Raw genomic sequence first — 21,379 nt, 5'->3', positions numbered from 1 at the left:
GAGACCCTCTGATCTTCAGAGAGTGGGTACTGATCTGGCATGAGTAAGCAGAGGGTGTGAGGAGGGAGGGATAAGGATGAGAGATGGCCCTGGGACAGCGGGGATGGGATGGTGGTCTAGGCAGTGGGCGTGGTGGCATGTACCATAACAATATGTCTGTGGTCTGGTGGAACTGGTGAGGAGCCCAGGCAGTGGATATAGGACAGGAAGGCTACTAGAGTTGGTTATGGATGGCAGATGCAGGCAGAGGGGTGAGGCAAGGGTGCTGGAGGGAGTAAAGACGGTAAAATTAATGTAGAGGAGCCATTAGTCTCCATTCAGAAAAGCCCAAGAGGAAGACCCAGGGTGCTCTCATCTCCACTACCACATAAGCCCCAGGAAAACAGGAGACTCAGGGCCACAGCACCAGTACCTAGCACAAGCTCCATAAGCAGCTGTTGCCCAAGCAATTGAACAGATCACCTTCTGACCAGTGGAGCCACGTGGGGCCAGATCCCAGGCCAGGCTGCGTGTCCATACATGCATGTCAACCTCCCGGTATCCTGCCCCCTACCACGACCCCACTCCCACTTGGACACAGCGGTCTCCACCTCTCCTCCTGTGACTCCAGATCCCCAAGGAAACATACCGGGCAGGAGCCACGCAGCAGCTCGGACATCTGCTTCATGGCGCTGGTGCTGGCCGCAATGGTTTTATTGGTCTCCTGCTGCGCTGTGTGCCTGGGGGGCAGAGAAGGAACAGGGAGCAGAGACAGCAAGAGGAGGAGATGGACAGTGAGGACCCGGGGAGGGCATAGGAGAGCGGGGATGGAAGGGCAGAGAGGGGCAGCGAGGGGACAAGGAGACAGAGAAAGACAGATAGACAGATGGAGAGAGAGCACAAGTGAGACCAGAAAATGAAGAAAACCATCAGGAAGGAGAGTCATAGGTGGCAACGACAGAGAAAGACGAAAAGAGGGAACAGACAGGTGAGAGTGGTGGTGACATCAACAGAGAAAGAAGAGAAGGGGAACCAGAGAGACCAGAAAGAGATGGGGGGGCAGAAATGAGGGGGGGGGTGAGGGGAGAGAGACAAGACAGGTGAGCTCCAGCCAGAGCAGACAACCTATGGCAGATGGAGTGGGCAGCAGCCAGGGCCCCACCAATCAGTGATCACCACAACCACCTTGTTCCCCCAATGCAACCACCCAAACACTCCACAGCAAAAGTGATCGGAGCCCTCTGACCACGGGGGACAGATCTGTACCATGAGGAGGCTCAGCCATGAGTCCTCTCTGCAGAAAAGCCCCTTTTGGGGTCAACCACCCCTCGGGAAGTTGATGGGATCAGCGTGGCCACAGTGAGATGCCCAAGAAGGCCAGAGTCCTCAGCCACTCAACACACCTCTAAAGGGTCCTCCATGAGACTGTTCCCACGTCTGGACCCAGCGACACAAGGAGGCTGGAACAGGCCCAGGTTATGATTCCAAAAGTGACCTCAAAGGTAATTGAAAAGACCAACCTGCCTTCTGTTTGGGGTTCACCAGTCACCCAGTCCCTAGTTGGAGTGACCCCAGCCCCACCACGGGCACGCACATCAGGTGAGGGAAGGCCCTTGGCCTGGCAGAAACCAGAGAACCCTCAAGCCCTTCAAGGTCCAGCCCAAACAGTCCCCCGCAAGCAGCAAGTCAGCATGCTGCTCTGTGCGGGCCCCAAGGCACTGGTGTGGGGGGTACCAAGCAGGCCTGGAGGTTAACACGTGGTAGAGTCCTCAAGACCACCCTTGGAGCTGGGCTCCACCATCATGGGCGAGGCCAGCAGGGACAAGTCTCCCTGTCCAGGTGTCTACCTCCTCACCCGCCCTTGGGTGTGCAGAGCCTGCAGTACCCAGAGGACTGGGGCGCCCCTGTATGGAAGGAGAGCCAAGCATGGCTAGGAAGGGTGCAGGCCAAGGGCAGTGGGGAGCTGGGGGGTTACCAACCAGAAAGACCCTAAGAGAACAGTGAGGACAGGTGCTTTCTTCCCTGGGGACTCGGTTGGGACCCTCCTCCTGTGTGGGGAGCCCCCATCCCAGGGATTCCTGCTGGCTCCTGCTCACTGTCCTGGCCTCCAAGTGTCAGGGCTGTGAGCTCTGCCATGGGCCACAGGACACCACAGCACCACCTTCACTCTCCATACCAATTTCTTTGGGGATGTCATCTAGCCTCGTGGCCTGAAAGCCATGTCACTTCCTCACAGTCCTGCCACAGCAGGGACCTGGGCTCCAGACGGGTTCATCTCACGACCCCCAGGCAGCTCCACTGGGACGTCCCACAGCATCTAACCTCAGCTGTTCAGCACCCACTCCTCCCCCAGCCACTCACAGGAGCCTCCACCCTGCTCCTCCCTAAGCCAAAGCCCGGAGGTCATCCTGCCCATTTGTACTCCTGGTCTCCAATCCAGTCTGCCAGTGCACCTCACCAGCCAGCAGGTGCTTTAGCATCCAGAGTACCGCTCCCACCCCATCTCGGCGTGCCCCTGGTCCCCGAGGCTCCTGAGAAGCTCCCTGCCCGCCTCTCACTTGTCACTGCATCACATCCACTCTGTGAACTGCAGACTTGCGCAATCCTGTGAAAAGAAAGGCCAGCTCATGTCAGATCATGTCACCGAGCTTCAGACCACACCAATGACTCCACATTTCACTCCAACCAAAGCCAAAGTCCTAGCAGTGGTTTGGGGCCTTCCTTTCAGGCTCCTCCTGTGTCTTTGTCTCCACCTCCTAATCCTGCCCCCTCTGTGTCCTCCATTCCAGCCCATGGGTCTCTCCTGCACTTGAGCACCCTGCCTAATGTTCTGCTCTATGGTTACCCCTGCAGCAACCCAGACAGCCTAGGTGCAGACAGCCAGCAACAAGCAGCTACCAGTGCACACGCTGCGACTATGGGGGCAAGGCCTCTAGCACCTGCCCAGGCAGCACCCCAGGTCAGGCAGGCCACAGCCCCACACTTTTCTCTGCTCTGAGCCAACATCTCCAGTCCTCCCAAGTCTCTCTCTAGCAGTGACAGGTGTTCTCATTCATGCCCTGTCCACATCCTCATGGAGCCATTAATGCTAGGACAAAGGCAGCCTACTTCCTGTGCACGAGTCAGGGTTTTCTAAAAGCAGCCTACTTCCTGTGCTGCATGGGTCAGGGTTTTCTCTTTCCAGGCAGGATCTCACTGTGCCTCCCTCACGAACTGTGATCATCATGCAGGATCTAAGTGAACGAGGCTGCCTTACCCAACCTGGCAGCCCCCCAGGCCTCAGATCACTCTGCCAAGGTTGCTGTGGGAACAGGAGGTTGCCAACCAGCAAACCCAAGAAGAAGAGATGGAGGGAGTTAAGAGAAGGAGAGCCAACCAGTTAAGGAAAGGCAGCCAGATGCAAGAGGGCTGGAGAGTAGCCACCTCCCATGACATTCATTTTAACAAAAGCCCATCACAGAGACCTCCACTTAAGGCTGGTAACAGACCACCCCTCCTACCACAAACAAGTAGATGCTAGATGAAAAAAACACACAAGAAAACGAAACTGGGGGATGCAGCTAACACAGGGCTTACAAGAAAAGTACCACTCTGAATTTTTATATTAGAAAAAAAGAATAAAATCAAAGTCTTGAGAGTCCACCTGAAGAAGCCAGCGAACTAAACCCAAGAAGTTGAATAGAGATAAAGATATAGCCAATAATTAATAAAATAGCAAGCAGACCAATGATAGAAACAAAACAAAAAGCATTCTTTGTAAGTATTAAAAAATGCACAACTCTCCTACACAAGTCAAGAGGGAGAAAAACCACACACAGGAATGACCAACATGGAGAATGAAAGACAGGACTGTACTACAGATTCAACATTTAAAGGATGATAAGTAAGCATTACTATCATATTACATCAACAAATTTGACAACTAAGATGAAACAGAAAAATTCCCTGAAAGACATGAATTATCAAAACTGACTCCAAAGGAAACTGAAAACCTAAATAGTCCTATACATATTAAAGGACCCCAATTTGTGCTTTAAAGCACTGTCACAAACACACAGATGGCTTCACTATAAAATACCTAAAGAAAAAAACAGTATCGATACTATATAAACTTCTCTAGAAAACAAAGAAAAAGAGAAAACACACACACACACACACACACACATACTTTTTAATGCAGGGGTTACACACAAGTGTTCACAGGAACACTTATATTTTATGAGTCCAGTATGACCCTGATAACAAAACCTAAGAACATAAAGGAAAATAAAACTATATATCACTCATAAACATGGCAGCAAACATCTTTAATATTAGAAAACTGAATTCAACAATATATAAAAGGAGTACAACATGACCACAAAGAGCTCATCCTAGGGATCAGGGATGTTTAACATTCAAAAAGCAATTAATGTAATTATCATATTAATAGAACAAGTATAAAAAGGAGGAAATCATCTTAATAAATTATGCAGTAAGAGCAGCTGACAAAATTCAATACCCATTCATGACAAAAATGCTAAGAAAACTAAGAAAAAGAAGGAGACTTCCTTAACCTGACAAAGAGAATCTGTTAAAACAAAATAAAATGAAATAAATTGAAACAAACATCTAGTATACTTATGCTGAAAGACTGCTTCCTCCGAAGATTGGGAACAAAACAAGTAAGTTACATCTTCACTACTTTTACTCCCCATTTTACAGGCTAACCACTTTGTAATAAGAGGGAAGGAATAAGAAGCACAAAGATTGAAAACAAAGAAGCAAAACTGTATTTAGTCACAACGACATGTTCACCTGCAAGAAAATCCTAAAGAATTAAGTAAGTAAATCTAAGAAAGTCACAGGATATAAGGCAGCAATAAAAAGTCAGCTGTATTTCTATATCGTTGAAAACAATAGCTGGAAAATGAAATTTAAACAATATCATTTGTAATAGTTCAAAACCCATGAAACCATTAAGTTAAATTTAACAGAATGTTAAAAGTTTAACAAGACATGTTCACTGATAGCTATAAGGCACTGCTGAAAGAAAAGGACAAGCAAAATAAAGACCAGTCTGGCAATGTTCATGGGTTAGAAAACTTAATATTGGAAAGATTTCAATTCTTAAATTGATCTATATAACCAAGTAACCCCAATCAAAATTATAGCAGGCTCTAAAGAAAACACATTGCAATCAACAAGCTGATCCCAAATGTATATGGAAAACAAAGGAGCAGGAGAGGAGAAAGTGTGGGCAGCACAGGCCAGGCTGAGCGGATGCCATGACACAGAGTGGGTAAAGGGGAAGATTGGTTCGTGGCTACCTCCTGCGTCTCCACAGTGGACTGTGAGCTGGGGGGAACCTCCCAGAACATCTTTTCTGAGGTCCAAGAAACACCCTTAAGAGGCACTTTCAGACAGAGTCCAAGGGCTCCTGCAGGCCAGAGATGCCACCAGTGAGAGGCAAGGGCAACAGCAGGGTGGGATGTGGATCCTCACATAGGCCAAGGCTGGAGTGCAACGCTGGCAGGCGCCCTCCCGGGAAATGGTGACTCCAATCAGAGGCAGGGCAGTGCTCTGCAGGCAGTTGGCAGGGGAGACCCATGGCCCCACTATGCCCCAGCAAGGGCAGTATAGCAATCCCGGGACCAGCAGGATGACCATGAGTCTAAGGACTCACAGACTGCACATTGTCAGAGCCTGGTAGCTGTCATCCTCATACAAAAACAAACAAAAGACAACTGTTACCATTACTCATCATGAGTTGTTGTTATTACAGCAAATAGAGCCCCCCAGCCCCTTGCTGTCCCATTTCCCCCATCCATCATCACAGCCAGGTGTGAGGAGGGGTCTAAACCGTCACCATGCACATATGGCTGGAGGAACAGCAATTTATTGAGTGGATAGGGAGGGATGACCCCACCCTGGCCCTCCAGCAATACACTGCATCTCTCCCATGACCCCAACACCACAGTGAGGCCTATGCCAGTGAACCTGTGACTGTTGCCTGGCCCCAGACTGCTTCAGCTATGAGCCAAGGGAGGCAAGGCAAGGATGGAAACTCTAGTTCTACTTTGAGGAAGCCAGCCCCATCTCCTCATATTCACATGAGAATCCAGATGAGATGCCCAGCACCACAACACTCATTTTGTTATCATGAGAGATGCTGGCCTGAGGGTGAATCTAACACACCAGCAGAGCCAACAGAAACCAAGTGAACTGAAGCCTTGCTCAAACTGAACCTGAAGCCCCATGACAGTGTTACAAAAGCCCATATGTCCCCAAGAAGCCAGCTCTGCATGATTTTCTGTTATCCGCAGCTGGAAGGTGACACAGGCAGCTATATAAACTGAGGAATCTGACCCACGAATCCCGACTCAGTATCTCCTGCATCACCAGCTGGATGGGTACTGTTGCTACAAGCAGTCAGGTGACTATGACTGACAAGCCCTGCAAAGCCTGCCTAGGGTGGGTGTATCACCTGAGGTACATTTGCCCTAGTGCCCCAGTCTTAATCTGCCAGGGTCCTGAATCAACATGAACACTGGTATTTTCCCTTCCTTGTTTGTCATTATTTAAGATGCCATTTATAGTCACCTAGGTATGCTGGGTGCTTGACTCGCACCTGATCATTTACTCTCATGACCATCCTTGTTTTACAGAAGAGAACACAGGGCTCTAAGAACTAAAGAAACCTGCAGGTAGGAAGTGAAGAGCTGGAGTGGACAGAGGAAGGGCCACCCCTGGCTTCCTGACGATGGCCCTGAGCTCTCTCCACCTCCCATTTCAGCTCCAAGACAACACACTAGCCCCAGCAGGCAGGAGCCAGTGATCCTTTCCAGTCCCAAGTGGTCAATTAGCGCCTTCCACTCCTCGGCCTGTATCCCTTGTGTCCCCAGTGCCCCTGCCAATTCCCTCAGCTAAAGGGGTGAGGTACAATCAGAGGGCTGTGTGAAGAGCCTGCGGCTAGGCAGCTTTTGTCTTCTAGTCCCTGCCCTCTTGCCATGGGAGCGTGGTACTTGTTCTGGCCTGGCACTGCCCTGGGAATTTGCTCTGCATAGACTATAGCCCAGCCTCAAGAGCTGGCGACGTCCAAGTAAACACATAAATAGTACTACAGGGGCAGAGACACCCAGGTGCCACTCCATGGGAGAAGCAGTAGCTCAGGTGGGCAAGTTGGCATGGCCTGGAGTGCCGTGAAGGATCCTTGGAAGAGGACCTGGGAGTGAGGGCAGGAGGAGGAAGAGCAGGAAAAAGCTGGAGGCCAGGAGGCAGGAAAGGGATGAATGGAGCAGGAGGCGGGTCCGAGGGTAAAGGGGATTGCTATGGCAGGCCTGGGAGGTCACCAGCCAGAGTCAGGGTTTTTCTTCACTAGGAGGGTGGCTCCTGAGCAGGGATGAATGTTTCTAAAAATCATTTGAGGCCAGGCTCGGGGGTTCAGCCTGTAATCCCAGCACCTTGGCAGGCCGAGGAGAGTAGACTGCCTGAGCCCAGGGGTTTGAGACCAGCCCTGGTAACTTGGTGAGACCCTGTCTCTACAATAAATCAAAAATTAGCCGGGTGTGGTAGTGCGCGCCTGTAGTTCCGGCTACTTGGAAGGCTGAGGCAGAAGGCTCACTGGGGCCTGGCAGGTCCAACGATGGGGTGGCTGTGAGCAGGCATGCCACTGCACTCCAGCTTGTGCAACGGAATGAGGCTCCAACTCAAAATACATAAATAAATATTAAAAAGCAAAAATCATTTGACCTCTGCATTGAGAATCCACCGTCAGAGGCAAGACCAGAGGTGGGAAGGTTAGGAGGAGAGCAGGGTCTCAGGGATCAGGGTCAGCAGCCTACACCAGGAGTCCAGAGGAGAGGGTAAGAAGTGGTCAGAGATGGGATAACTTGAGAAAAAAGTGGACAGATCAATGACAGGCGATGGGGGTAGGGTGGCATCCTGGGGTCCCGCCCCTGAACTGAGTCTATGAGAATGATGGCCTTGGGCTGAAGAGGAGACCAGGGTACAGACTGTCAGTTCCTCACGGGCAGCTCAGTCACAAGGCTGTGTATGCTGCTCATGCTCCAGCCTGCTCACTGCCCCCACGCATGAAGCCGCAGGCCTGTGCACATCAGCTGCACATCTTCACAGCTGCTCCTCAGGCCACCTCCATTGGGCTGCCAAGAGGGACCCGGCAACCTGGGGTGGCCTGACTTGTGAGGAGAGGGCAATGATTCTCCAACCCCCTCCCCGACTATCTGCAGTCCCCTTACACACAGGAAGTTCCCTGCTCCTTGGTCTTCCACACTCCTCCTCCTTCTGGGCTACAGTAGGTCCCAGCTATGAGGTCCCTCTGACCCCCTCACAGACATCACTCTGCCTGCCCTATCTGTTCTTCCCACCCAGTCGGCCACCTGTCTACCGCATGGACTTGTGTAGAACCTTGTGCCTACTGAGGGCCAGTTTCTGTCATGTGGGAATCTTTACGGTGGGCCATGGATGTGGGAGAAGACTGAGTGAAATGTGGCTCCAGCACCTGGCCAGCCTTAGGGACTGGCTGAGGTACAGACGATGGGGTTCACTGCCCTGGCATCCCTGCACAACTTAGGACCTGGCCTTCAGTGCCAGCCATCATAGCAATCCCTTCTAGAACTTCCAACTGGCTTCCTACCACCCTGGAAATGAAGACAAAGCAATCTACCATGGCTTCCATAGCCCTGCGTGGCCTGCCCATGTCTACTTACCAGCACCATCTCCTCCCCATTGTCACGAGCATCCAAGCAGGTAAACACACATACATACATACATACACACACACACACACACACACACACACTAGAGCAGCTCAGGTTGCAGCCTCCCTGTTCTCCGTTCCTCATCATGCCATGGCTGCTGCTTCAGGGTCTGCAGCAGTTTGAAAATGGCACAAAATTCTTTGACACTCCTCTCCTTGAGGAGTCCTGTCCCTTCTCCTCGAATCTGGACAACCTGTGATGCTCTAACCAACAGAGGGTGGTATGAGTAACGCTGAGTGACGCCTGAGCTGGGTTATAAAAGGCAAGGTTGGGTCTGCCTTGTTGGCTCAAATGCCCGTGCTGCAGCTCTGCGCTGACAGGCAACCAGTGGCTCTGTGAGGCCACCATGCTGGTAGGTGACAGCCCCTGTAGAACTTAGCATCTGAGCCGTCCCAGGTATAAGTCCCATGCATGACAAAGCCTCCAGATGGTCCAGCTGTCCTCCCTGGCTGTGAGTGGTCCCAGCTGCAGGCCAGAAATTGAGGTGCCAACAGGCGCTGCCCCACTGCACTCCACAGGGCTTTCAGCCTGCTGCCCTTGAGTCAGGGCCTGCCCTGAGGCTGCTCCATGGCTCCTTATCCCTGAGAAAGAGAGCTAAACTCCCATGTCTAAACCTCCACCAAGCCCAAGATGACATGCAGGCACACCTACATGCCACGGGCCTCTTTCCAGGTCTGCTCTCACTCTGCTGCCCCAGGAAAGCCCCCTCTGGGCCTCAGTTTCCCCCCCAAGTGACATGAGGGACCTAGATTAGATCAGCTGACCCTGCCCAGGTCTTAGACTCAGGGCCCCAGAAACAGCTCTAGAAGTCAGCTTTCAGCCTTCTCACGATTGCAGGCTAGCCAGGTGACCAGGGCTTAAATTAACTCCTACCACGACCGCCTGCTAACAGCAAATGATGGGGAAGGAGCTGAAGGGCGGGCTCTCACTCCCTAGTGTTTCTCAAGCAAATCCCCGAGGGTCTTGGTGTGCAGGCATGTTCAATCTCAGGGAGGATGGGAATGAGAAGCTCACGAGCACCATGGCCCTGCCACGTTTGTGCTCTCTCTGTCCTGGGTATTTCTGCGGCGGGGCTGGGTTGTTAAGACTAAGCCTCTCAAAGAGCTGCCGCGCACAGGCCTGCGGCGCTGGATTATCTTGACCAAGACTCCTTGATCCCTCTGGGGCTGATTCTGACATGCAAATCTCACGCCAAGGGAAGGAAAGTGCTACGCACACCAAGTCAGCAGCCTGGCCCGCCCCACCCCATTACTGCATCCTGGGAGATGGGCTGGGCAGACTCTCGGCGGTCACCTCCTGCTGCACCTCCATCTCAGGGCCACCCCTGCACCTCCATCTCAGGGCCACCCCGACCTACACCCCCAACAGCAGGGGGGCAGCAGGGGGCATCTGCATCCCCTTGGGCAGATCATCAAATGTGGGCCCAGGGACCGAGTCCAAAAGTTCTGGTAGAGTAGGTCCTCTGCCACACACAGGGTGGGCATGTTAGCTTACCACACCCCGTCTCCAGATCTTGATGGCACCTGAGGGGAACAGAGTCCAGCTGACTCTAGGAACAGAGAATCACCTGGGCTGGACCAACCAGGATGGGGGGAGGATGGGGGAATGGGGAAGGATGGGGGGAATGCCGACTGGGCAGGGGCCAGTTCTGGTCCCTGTCTCCCACAGGGTGCCTCCAGGGAGGGAGAGCAGACCACAGCATTCAGTGGGGCTGGGGGAGAGAAGAGCTCTAAGAAGACAGGCGGAAAATGGGCTGATATTTGTGGAGCACTAAGTATGCTCCAACCCCTGTCAGGGTCTGGCCTCCGCAATTGGACTCTGCATGGTGCATGCCTATGAGGCACGTGGGTGAGCCCACTCACCAGAGAGGGGAGGAATTGCCTCAGGTGCAGGGAGGACTCCAAGCCACACCTCCTCCGCTCCCACCCAGGGTACACCTGCCTGACCCCCGAATCGGTGTCTGGCCCCATCAGCCGTCCTGCAGGCCCTCCAACTCTCCTACACACGGCTGGCAGAGCCCTGGCTCCTCCTACTGGGCCCAGCCCCCCACACCTCTGCTGGGCCTACAGGTGCTATCCACAGTTGCAGCACCTCTCCACTCAAGTCAGCCAGGTCAGCTCAACAGTGGCCTCCCAGGAGCCTGCTGCACCCCAGGCCCTGTGCCTGAGCAAGACCAGAGCCCATGGTCCCTCTCACAGAGGGACACACAGAGGGGGGAACGTGTCATGTCCACCACCCAGGCAGAGCTACCTTCAAAGCCGGTTGCCACCATCTCCAATGCCTCTGTGCAGCCTCTGCTACCAGTGGACTCTGCACCTGCCCCAGGTTGCAGACTGATCTTTCTCTGCCTAGGAGCGCCTAGCACCTGGCAGCCCAGTGATGGGTTCCTGGCTGTTCCTGAGCCCTGCAACACCATCACCTGCTCCTTGAAGCCCTTCTGCTTGGTCTCAGAGCTTGTCCTCTCCCTCCTGTCTGGTGGCTTCTCTCAGCCTCCCTCACGGGCTTGTCCGCGCATCTACTACTACATAAAACCCTGGCCCTAGTCCCAGCAGCAAATGAGGCAAGGGTGGGACACTTGCCCATAGTCTCTGACTATACCCCAGGCCCTGGTCCCCTGGTTCTTGGGCCCTCCCTGCTCAGCTGGGCAGCAGCAGCTGGGCAGTGTGTGGCCACCACTCCTGCTTACATGGGCTCAACCCTGTGGGCAACATTAGGAAGGAAACTGCCAATAGTTGATAGGCAGTGAGACAGGAGGGACAAGAACGGTACATGGTGGGGGAAGTAGGAAGGGGCTCAGCAGGAGGTCGTGGTGGTGAGGGTCAAACTTGACCAGGTCTGAGAGTGTGCATGCAGGAAGGAGGGAGGGGTGTGGAACAGCAATCTGTGGAGAACTCCAGTGAGCCCACCCACTTCGGTATTTGCCCTTTGGGATGCCAGAAGCATCACTCTGAGTTCTGTTGCTGCTGTTTCCATAGCAATAGAGATTCCCACAGGAAAAGAAAGGCAACAGGAGGGGTCCCCACCAAGGCAGAAACACTCCAGAGGTGGCACCCACCAAGGCCTGTGCAGTAGAGCCCTCAGCCTGGACAGGAAGTGATCCCTCCCCACCCCCTGCCACTCTGCTCCTGTGGAGTTCTAACCATCACTGGGGACTCAAGAGGTACCCTGAGAGGCTGTGACCCCTGCTCAGGCCCCTGGCCCTGTATGTGAGCCCACACCCAATCAGAGGAGCCAGAAGCACCAAGAGCATCAGGGCTGGGTTGGGGAGGCCTGCAGGCTTACGAGCCAGCACAAGGGATGGACACTCCTTCATCAGCCCTAAAGGCACCCCACCGCCCATGCGCTCAGGCTGATCTACAGCCAAGTGTGGATTCAGCTGTGGCTCAGGCCCAATTCTGGCCAGCTCCATCATGGACACACACTGGGCCCCACAGATCCTTGGACCACTTGGAGCCAGAGTGTTCTCACCTGTGGACAGAGGGTAGCGGTGCCTGCCTTGAAGTGCAGTCATAGCGCTGAGGACACATTCTGCGGGTGCCTACAGGGCCCTGCCTGCTCGGAGCTCCCAGAGGGTCCTGTTCACTCATTCAGCTCCCATCCCCCAGGAGCTCTAGCAGTGTCCTGGGCTGACACTGGGCCCCTGTGAGCCAGACACATGTGGTCCCAGTCTCGTCGCACAGGTTCACCGACACGGCCACTGTGTTCGAGCCTGGGGGCTCATGATGGGGGGGGCCTGGGATAGAGTCCACTCAGGGTGGCTGACAGCAAAGCGCACCTGCCTCACACAAGATGAGAGAATAGGCTCAGGCCGGTGAGGTTTTTATGAAGCTAAATGTATTCAATTTGAAGGACTGAGATCAGATCCTTCCTGCTTCTGAAATGTCTTTCCTTTATAAAATGATGGCAGTAATGGATGGTAGTTTTTTGTTGTTTTTTTTAATGTCCTTACTTGGCCAAAGAAAAAAGTTGGCAGCTCTGTCAATGTAGAGAAAAAAATACAAAGTTGGCAACCCTCCGGCAGTCTCAAAAGTTATTTTTAAAATGCTAATAGTCCATGATATGCATACATCAAAGGGGTCATGGAAGGCTCTGGAAAGCCATGACAAGCAGGCAAGGCCTGGTTAGGAGCCAGGCACAAAGGGAGGGACAGGAAAGTGCTAAGATGAGAGTTTCTGGATCTGAAAGTAGAGGTTGACCTGGGGGGAGGAAAGCAAGCTGCGGTCACTGTGGGTTAGGCCCTATGTCGGGGCAGGTGTCCCTACTCCACACCAGGAGTGTCCTCTCCTCTTTGGGGCCCACAATGGGTGATGCTGCTCAGGTAACAAGGCCAGGCAGCCCAGTACATCGCACGAGGACCAGGGTCCTGAAAATGCCCACCCAACATGATCCTCGGATGACCTAACCCAGGAAATAGGCAGTGATAGGAAGATTTTAACACAACAACGTCACTGGGAACTCCAAAAGGCCCAGCCCAGAGTCTCCATTACATAAATTATGTGCACTCAGCAGCATCCTCTGTGCCTCCAAAGTACATGTTTTCAAGGAGTGTCTAATGAGGGCACGTACGCCACGTAGCCCAAGTGTAATGAGCAAGATCCAGAGCATCCTGAAATCTGACGCTGTGGAACGTGCACAGATTTGAGAAAAGGCTGGCCTGGTACACCAAATGCTAACAGTGGCTTCTCAGGCACCCTGTGTGTCCAGATTCCCTATAATGTGCATACGTTACTCTCATATCAGAAAACAATACACTTTTTAAAAAACCTAAGGCTAGCACTGCACACAACACCTGCAAAGGGCATCCAGCACCTGGAGAACAGCTCCGCAGCAGGGCAGCTCAGCTCGTAGAGCTGCTGTGAGGAGGAAGAGACCCCAGTGCCCCCATGGGAGCTGCAGTGCTCTCAGCCTTCTCAACCCTCTCCTCCTCAGCTCTGGCCCCTTCCTTCAGGGCATGAGGCTGGGGTAGCCACCAACCCTGCCCAGCAGGGCACAGGGCAGGTGGCAGAGGGTGGATCTAAGGACCACATATCTCAACTTGGTGGGCCTAGGGCTGGTGGGGGTCCTTGGGACTGAAGGCATCCCATGTCACTGAAGGAAGAGAACTTGGGCTGGCTGAGGCAGCAAATGCAGCGGGGTCTGACTGGGAGGACAAAGGGACATGACTGCCAATGTCTCTTCAGAATGCTGACATACTGGGGCCAGCTACTCACTCCCAGGCAGAGACCCTTTCCTCCTCCCCAGCCCAGTCAGGGGTCTGGTTCAGCAGACAGCACCTGAGGCACTCCCCTCATCCCAGACCAGTCCAACCCCAGGAGGCCACTGGGCGACCCTCAGGCAAGCCCAGTGGGACCCCCACCAAGGCCCAGTTCCTCACAGGGACAGAAGCAAGAACAGAAAGCCCTGTTCCAACCTAGCCTATGGTTGAGCAAATGGTACATCTGTGTCACATCTTGCATCCACAGGTGTTCAGGCCTCACTGGGGAGCCCTGGAGTTGGCAGAGACATGTTTGGGGTATGTTGGCAGGGCAAAGTGTTTGCAAGCAGGCATGCACCCCACCACTTGAGCACACACGTGTGTCTCTCCCTAGGGTCTCCACAGGCACACCTGGGCTTCTACATGGGTGCAGGGTGCACCTGTGTGCCCTATTTAGTGGTAACCCTCAGGGATGAGAACCCAGTCTTAGGTTCCGAGCTCTGACTGGGCTCATCTGCAGGTGTGTGTGTGTGTGTGTGTGTGTGTGTGTGTGTGAGGGCAGCTGTCAGTGAGTGCTGTGTAGATAGACCCAGTGTGTGAGTGTGTGCAGGACCACCTTCCCACCCCCCACACACCCGCATGACACGGTACCCAGGCAGGAAGACTTGGCAACCATATACTCACAGGCTGTCCCGAAGCTCCTGTGTGTCACTCGGTGTTCCCAGAGACCGGAGGCTCCGCTCCAAGGAGGTCACTGACCGAGAGAGGAGAAACAGGTATGAGAAGCAGGAATTTCCCTGCCACTGTGACCTTATATGGGTGGCAGAGGTAGGGTGGGGAAGACCTGAGGACTGGGGCCAGGGACAGAGCAGACCACCTAAGAGGCCTGGAGGCCTAGGCCTGCCCTATCCCCCGTGAAAGGCCATCCTGGCCAGGACAGCTCCCCAACTGTCTTGAGCCAGGTCCCCAGAGCCAAGTGTAGCCCAAGGGGTTCTCAGGAGCCACCTCCTGCAGGCCTTACTCTGAATCTGAGGGAGCTTCTCTCCTCTACTCTCCTTGCCCCCACCCCTCCCCTGGGCATCTGGGGTGTGGCTCTTACTCCTGACCCCAGCCTAGGTGATCTCTAGCCTGCCAGTTTGAGGGAAACTGGGACACACTCTCTCTTCCACAGGGACTCCTCCAGAGCACACAGAGGGAGCCAGGGAGGAGTGGAGTGGAGATTGGGAGAGGCCCAGGGCTGACTCCTACTGGGCAGGAAGAAGTAGGCGAGAGCAATGGGCAGAGGTGGCAGGTGGGAACAGCACTCTTGGGCCCTGACCCAGCCCTCACTCCCTTCAGTCCAAGAAATCTGGGACTGGACAGCAGGATGGCGCAGGGGGAGGGGAAGGCCATGTGCCCACACCTACCACTGATGTTACCTCAAAGGCCTGAAGCAACAGGAGGAAAAGGGTAGGCCTGGGTCAGATGCAGACTCACCGCTGGAGTTGATTCGGAAGACATTGGCCGATGTCTCCTGGACCAGCTCCTGGAGGTCATGAGGGTCGACCTGGGTGGCTGGAAGAAGCAAGGATGAGAGAACACAAGCTGCAGATGCAGCCTGTGGTACTGGCTCCTGACCACTCTGGGCAGTCCCCAGAGGCAAAGACCCAAGAGGCAGCAGTATGGCCTGAGCTCTATTCTCTCCCTTCCCAGCTCAGCCTCCTTGGGGTAAGGCAGTGAATCAGGGCTGGACACCCACACCTGCCCTCACAGCGAGAGGAAGGCAAAGAAGGGAGGTCCCTCAAAAAGGCTACACACTGAGCTCCACATGCCCCAGCACCCTCAGCAATTCCGTTCCTGGCTGGGCACACATGCCAAGAGAAATGAGAATGTACATCCACACAAAACCTGCACGGGAACACTCAGAGCAGCATTATTCATGAGAGTCGAAATATGGCTATCAAGGGATGAAGCAATAAACACAATGTGGTCATCCACACAATGGAAAATTGCTCAGTGATCAAAAGGACAGAAATGTTGATTCATGCTACCATGTGGATGAACCTCGAACACATCATGTTAAGTGAAAGAAATCAGTCATAAAAGGCCACAGACTGTATGATTCCATTTATATACAATGTCCAGAATAGACAAATCATAGAGACAGAAGGCAAAGGAGGGGTTGCCAGGTAGCATAGAGGTAGCATGCCGCTGGGTATGGGGTTTCTATTTGGGGTGATAGAAATGTTTTGGAATTAGAAGGTGGTGATGATTATTCAGCACTATGAATATACTAAAATTTAAAAAAAAACACTAAACTGTTCACTTTAAGATGGTTAAGGGGGTGAATTTCATGTTATGTGGATTTGTTCTCAATTTTTAAAAGCAATACAGAATGCTGTGGGAACAGAGGGTCCTGGAGAGGGCACAGTGGATGGAACACTTACACACTGCTGCAGTGAGCATAAATGATGCGGCCACTGTATGAGAGGTCTGCAGGCCTGAAAACACTGACCACCTGCCTCGTTACGGCCAGCAGGTCACCTGGGTATTTACAAAGAGGAACAAAACACACAGCCACTAGAAACCCATGTGAGAATGTTCACAGCAGCTTTATGCTTAATAGCCAAGACCCAGAAAGAGTATCGATGTCTAGGAGATGCTGGGAAAGGGATAGCTTGGTGCATACAATGCAGTGCATTTCAGAAATGCCATGCTGAGCAAGAGGACATACAGGTGAAGTTCTAAGGCAGCTCAAGCTCAGCTCACTGCCTCTGGCCTGGGGAGTAATATCCCACCACCTGGAACTCACCCTCAGCGGTTTTGGGGCCACCAAGATGATGTCACTTAGGCCCTGCCATAGCATGGTCACAGCCAGGGAAGAAGTTACAACAGTGAAGACAGCAAGGATGATAGGGAGACAAGCTGTGCCAACAGTATGGAGGCTCTAAGCCAAGCCGTCCAGCAGGAGCACACGGGCACAGGCATTACTCCCCTTGTTTACAATGAGGAAACTGAGGAGCAGCCCAAGGCTACATGATCTGCCCAAGGTCATGCCACCAGTAATGTTGATGATGATGGTGACCATTGAATGGCAACACCCTGCCAAGTAAGAGCTAAGAGAGGAGCACACAGGCTGTATAAGCACGAGGCAGAACCACATAAGACCATAGCCAGGCAGGTGCTCCACCTGGTCAGGGTCAGCCCACCACGCCGGGCAGGCTGACGCCCTTCAGACCCAGCTTCCTCCCCAGCAGGGTGAGAGCGAGCCCCAAGGAGCCTGTGTAGGATGAGGCCCTTCAACACTCTCCTCCCACAAGGGCAGGGAAATTACCAGGTAGCTCTGACACGTTCCTGTGAGACCCCTCCAATGTGCCCGCAGCACTCTGCCCACGTCTCAAGCCCCACTCTCACTCTGCTGTGAGTTCACCCACACAGCCCCTGCCTGCTGTGGCCAATCCTGTCCTCCTGGTGGGCAAAATCAGCTCCAAGCCTCATCCCATGGTCTACCTCTGATGACACGAGAAGACTGACATTCTGTGACCTGGGCAAATGGGCCTAAGGAACTCGAGAGGGCCCTGACTCCCAAACACCTAACTGCCTTAAAGACAGTGTAGTCTTTAAAGACAGTAGCTGCCCTGGGCTGGTGCTCAGAAAGTCCTGGTGTGGGGCCAGTCCTCACCTGTCATTTCTTTCTGGACTGACAGACCCTTCTTCCATCCTCCCCACCTCCTATGTCACCCTGCTCTCTCCCCTGACAGATGCTCCTTCCTTAAGAACCCACCAAGGTCTCCTCCAGAAGCCTTCACTGAAGGTTCCAGGTTCCCCCAACATTGGAAGTGACACCACAGTCCTCTTTTCCATGGGTGTCTGCTCAGCAGGGCCTCATGCAGCCCCTGTGGCTCACACCACACGGCACATGAGGGCGATGGGCCGAGGCTGAACTGAGGGACAATGGCAGAATTTCATGTGGGCAGAGCTGGCAGGGCGCTTGGAGTGGACCAGCTCCCCGTACCCCCCTACCGGTGAGGAAACTGAGGTACAGGGAGGACATGCCTGTGTGCCCTTCTGCCACCTGTAGGATGCCTGGAGGGCAGAAGTGCAGCCAGGGCATCGTCCAGGCCAATTGGACACAACTCCTGCCCTTGATGGCTGCGCAGGGTCCTGAGAAGCAGGGAGATGAAGTCTGCTCTCCTGGCCTCTGCTAGGGGATATGGTAACACAGCACAAAGGGGCTGTGCTCAAGGAGGCAGAGTACTCCTATCCCCCCCCACCTGTACTGCTATGCCCCTGCCACACACCCTTTGTCACATGCTAACCACACGCCCCCACGAGCAGGCTGCCCTCAAAGACTGGGAGGTCTGGCTCTCAATCCCCTGCCATAGTACTCTTGGATTCTAGGAGACCATACCTGGGCTCTCAGAGACTTGTTGTTCTGTCCATAAAATGGGGATATCACCGCCCTCCAAAGGCTGATGCTTCTGCAGGACAGACACAGTGAGGACACAGACAACACCTGCTCCCCTGCCTTTTTGTCATCTACAAAATAAAAATGAGGAACTGTGTGGTTCCCAGACTCCTTCCTGTGCTCAACATCTATGTCTGGTGATTCCAGAAGCCATGTGCACTGGAGGTAAACAGATTTTCCCTGGTCCCTCCCTGTCTATCTCTCTCCTTCTCTGAAGGCCTTAGCCTGAAACAGCTTCTCTGCTGCAGGTGCCTGTCCACTGGCTCACTATCACGCACCTCTCCTGATCTGTACCAAATTCTGTCTCTGACAGGGTCATACTGCCTTGGTGATGGACATTTAGTCATGTGGCATGTGTCTTTCTTAAGCACAGTGAGCTCTTAACAAAAACTGATTCACTGGTTTTTGAGACATATCTATCAGTCTTGGGATTAGGCAGCTGAGCTCACAGAGGCTGAGTGATGGTCCCAGCCACACAGTTAGGAAGGGGCAGAGGCAGGACTGGAAGCTAGGCCTTTACACAGAAGTGATACACCTGTAGGGCCGATGCTAATCTATCTCTGAGAGAGGACAGCAGGGAAGGCAGAGGTAGATACGCAGCCACAGGGTCCTGGGTGGGGCCGGAAGAACACTGAGGCCCAGACAAGCAGTGGCGGTCAGGGCCAGACCCAGCTGCATTCAGAACGCCAAGGCCAAGGCCTGGCCACAGCACCTGAGCTGAGAGGCCAAGGCTCCTGGGTTCCAGATCCTACCCCAGGGGCCAGTTACCAAAGAGCATCCCAGGGCAAGAAGGCTTGAAGTCTGAAGGCCCGCACTCCACATGCTCCCTGCTGGCCTGGGCAGAGTGACCCTGAGCAGCAGTGTCCATAGTGGCTGCTCTGATCCTGACTGCTGGGCAGATGCTAAGGCTCGAATGCAGAGCACCTGCAAGCACCCCAAGGAGGCCTGAGCTGGAAGCAGTGGGTGTATAGCCCAGCAACAGCGGCAGGTGCGGCCCAGCTATTTCTGACTCAGCTGTGGAGTCTGGTAAACACCTAGAGCCACTGTGGGCGAGTGTAAAACCAGGGCTGGGGGCTGGGGGCTGGAGGCCAAGGTAGAGGTGGGAGGCTGTCAGCTGACTGCCTCAGGAGTTTAGGCCAATCTTCAGGAGAGGGGAGGAAAAGTGCAAATATTCTGGATGAGGATGGAGGCCGCTAAGGTCCAGGCACAGGAGGAAGAGTAGCTGTGAGGCTATCACTGGACTGACTTCTTTCCCTCACTGAAATCTGGGAAAGGTGCCTGTGTGGAGGCCCCTCTTCCTAACCAGAGCTAATGAATGCCACAAGGGAGTGTTGGCAGAGGCTGCAAGGGCAATACAAATAGGGGGACTGCCTGTCTCCCTAAAACCTCTCCTCTCCTCTACCCACGTGGCCACTAAGGTATGGATGACATTTTCCAGTCGCCCTTTCAGCCAAGGGGAACCACAGGACCAAATTCCCGCCCCCTGGAATTTGAGAAGTAACGTGTACAGTGTCTCCTATGTTCTTAACAGGACATGTACAGTGACGTGTACAGTGTCCCCTTCACACTTGGATGCAATGTAACGCCATTCCACTTCAATTATGCCATGAGGCCAATATCCTGAGGTGGGGGGCAGGAAGGGGAGGCACAGAGCCACAGGCTGAAGAAGCCTGGACCCCTGAATGGCCCTGTGGAGCAGAAAAGCCCTTGCAGCCTGGACCGGCTGAGATGTTACATAAGAGAGATGAATGTCCCATCCTATTTTGGGGTCTCATTGCTACAGCAGCATAACCTTTTCTTTACCTAATACACAAGCACATTAGCATTAACTAAGGGCTAGAAACATAGCCTACTTCCTGTTTCAGCAAACGTTAAGTGTTACGAGTCACAGTAGAAGCAGTGGGCTAATTCTGGAATGTACTAGTCATCTTTCTTTCTGCCTCAAGCCTTCCCAGATCACAAAACCAGTGGTGGTCATTCTCTGATGACAGGCAAATAGACAAGAATACAGATACTACACAAATATTACTTGAGTTTCTGCATTCAGTGTAGGTGATAGGTTAAAACTGAAGGGGGCTGAGGAGGAAGAAGGGCACCAGGGATAATGTCCAGGTGCCTGGTTCAAGAGATCAGGGTGGAAAGGGGACCATTCACCGCAAGAGGAAATGAAGAACAAGACATGAGAAGACAAAGAGTTCACTCTGGGTCAGCAGAGCAAAGAGGTCTAGTCCAGGAGCCAACTATATAAGCTCGATTCTCCTGTGAGAGATATGAGCTGGAAACAGGAATTCTAGAGTCAAATTCTCATGAAATAACAGTGCATAGCATTAGAGATACTTCAGCTTCTGCCATAAGGAAGTCACAGTGTCTGAAATCACCCATCTCTGTAAACAGCTAAAAACTGGATGAAATATCAAAAACTATTTTCTGAAAAATGTACAGCATTTAGACAAGTACTGTAATCCTGAGAGAATTAGAGGAAAATGAGTTAAGCCCTAAAATCACCCCAGCTTTTTGGCTACAAGCACCTCCAAAGTGCTGAGCAAGGAGGGGGATGAGAATAGAGCCCAGTGGTCTCCAGGGTTCAGGTTGACACTGGTGGGTGGTAGAGCAGATACTGAAGATAAGGAGCTAGCAGACAAGGAGCTCCAGAGATCTGCCCAAGAGCCCCTGGGTCTCCAGTCAAAAATAATCTGTGTCTGCATAGGGAGAAACCCCACTTGGCCAAGGAAAGAACTTGAAGAAATAACAACTCCCATGGAGCTGTAAGCCAAACGATACTTGAGATCACAGAGGGCCAGGAATCATGAGAGTTTACATTTTAAAGGTGGAAAAGACCTCATGGAAAACACAGGGCATTTAGTAGTGACTGCAGAAGGGTCATGCCTTAGGACTAAGTTTTTGTTATGGTAAAGGTTACTCTAGAGTTGCCCCAAAAGATTTTTAAAACAAGCCTTGAAAAAGTTAAAGTGACCCACAAGTAATTTAACTGCTGCCTAG

At 53.0% G+C, this 21,379-nt stretch overlaps 1 protein-coding gene across 1 annotated transcript in view; it reads right to left on the bottom strand.

Moving 5' to 3' along the window:
• Positions 1–21,379, bottom strand: part of TSNARE1 (t-SNARE domain containing 1) — a 152,806-nt gene that overhangs the window by 108,590 nt on the left and 22,837 nt on the right. The window contains exons 4-6 of the mRNA XM_021706516.1: positions 15,409–15,486; positions 14,617–14,686; positions 629–719 (exon numbers count right to left, since the gene is read on the bottom strand). Of these exons, the coding sequence (XP_021562191.1) occupies positions 629–719; positions 14,617–14,686; positions 15,409–15,486 (239 nt within the window). The remainder of the gene's footprint in view (positions 1–628; positions 720–14,616; positions 14,687–15,408; positions 15,487–21,379) is intronic.

The sequence above is a fragment of the Carlito syrichta genome, unplaced genomic scaffold (genome assembly GCF_000164805.1).
Source record: "Carlito syrichta isolate Samal-C Ts95f unplaced genomic scaffold, Tarsius_syrichta-2.0.1 Scaffold315705, whole genome shotgun sequence".
Lineage (NCBI taxonomy): Eukaryota > Metazoa > Chordata > Mammalia > Primates > Tarsiidae > Carlito > Carlito syrichta.
The sequence above is the reverse complement of the archived record's forward strand: the minus strand, read 5'-3'. Positions and strand labels throughout refer to the sequence as shown.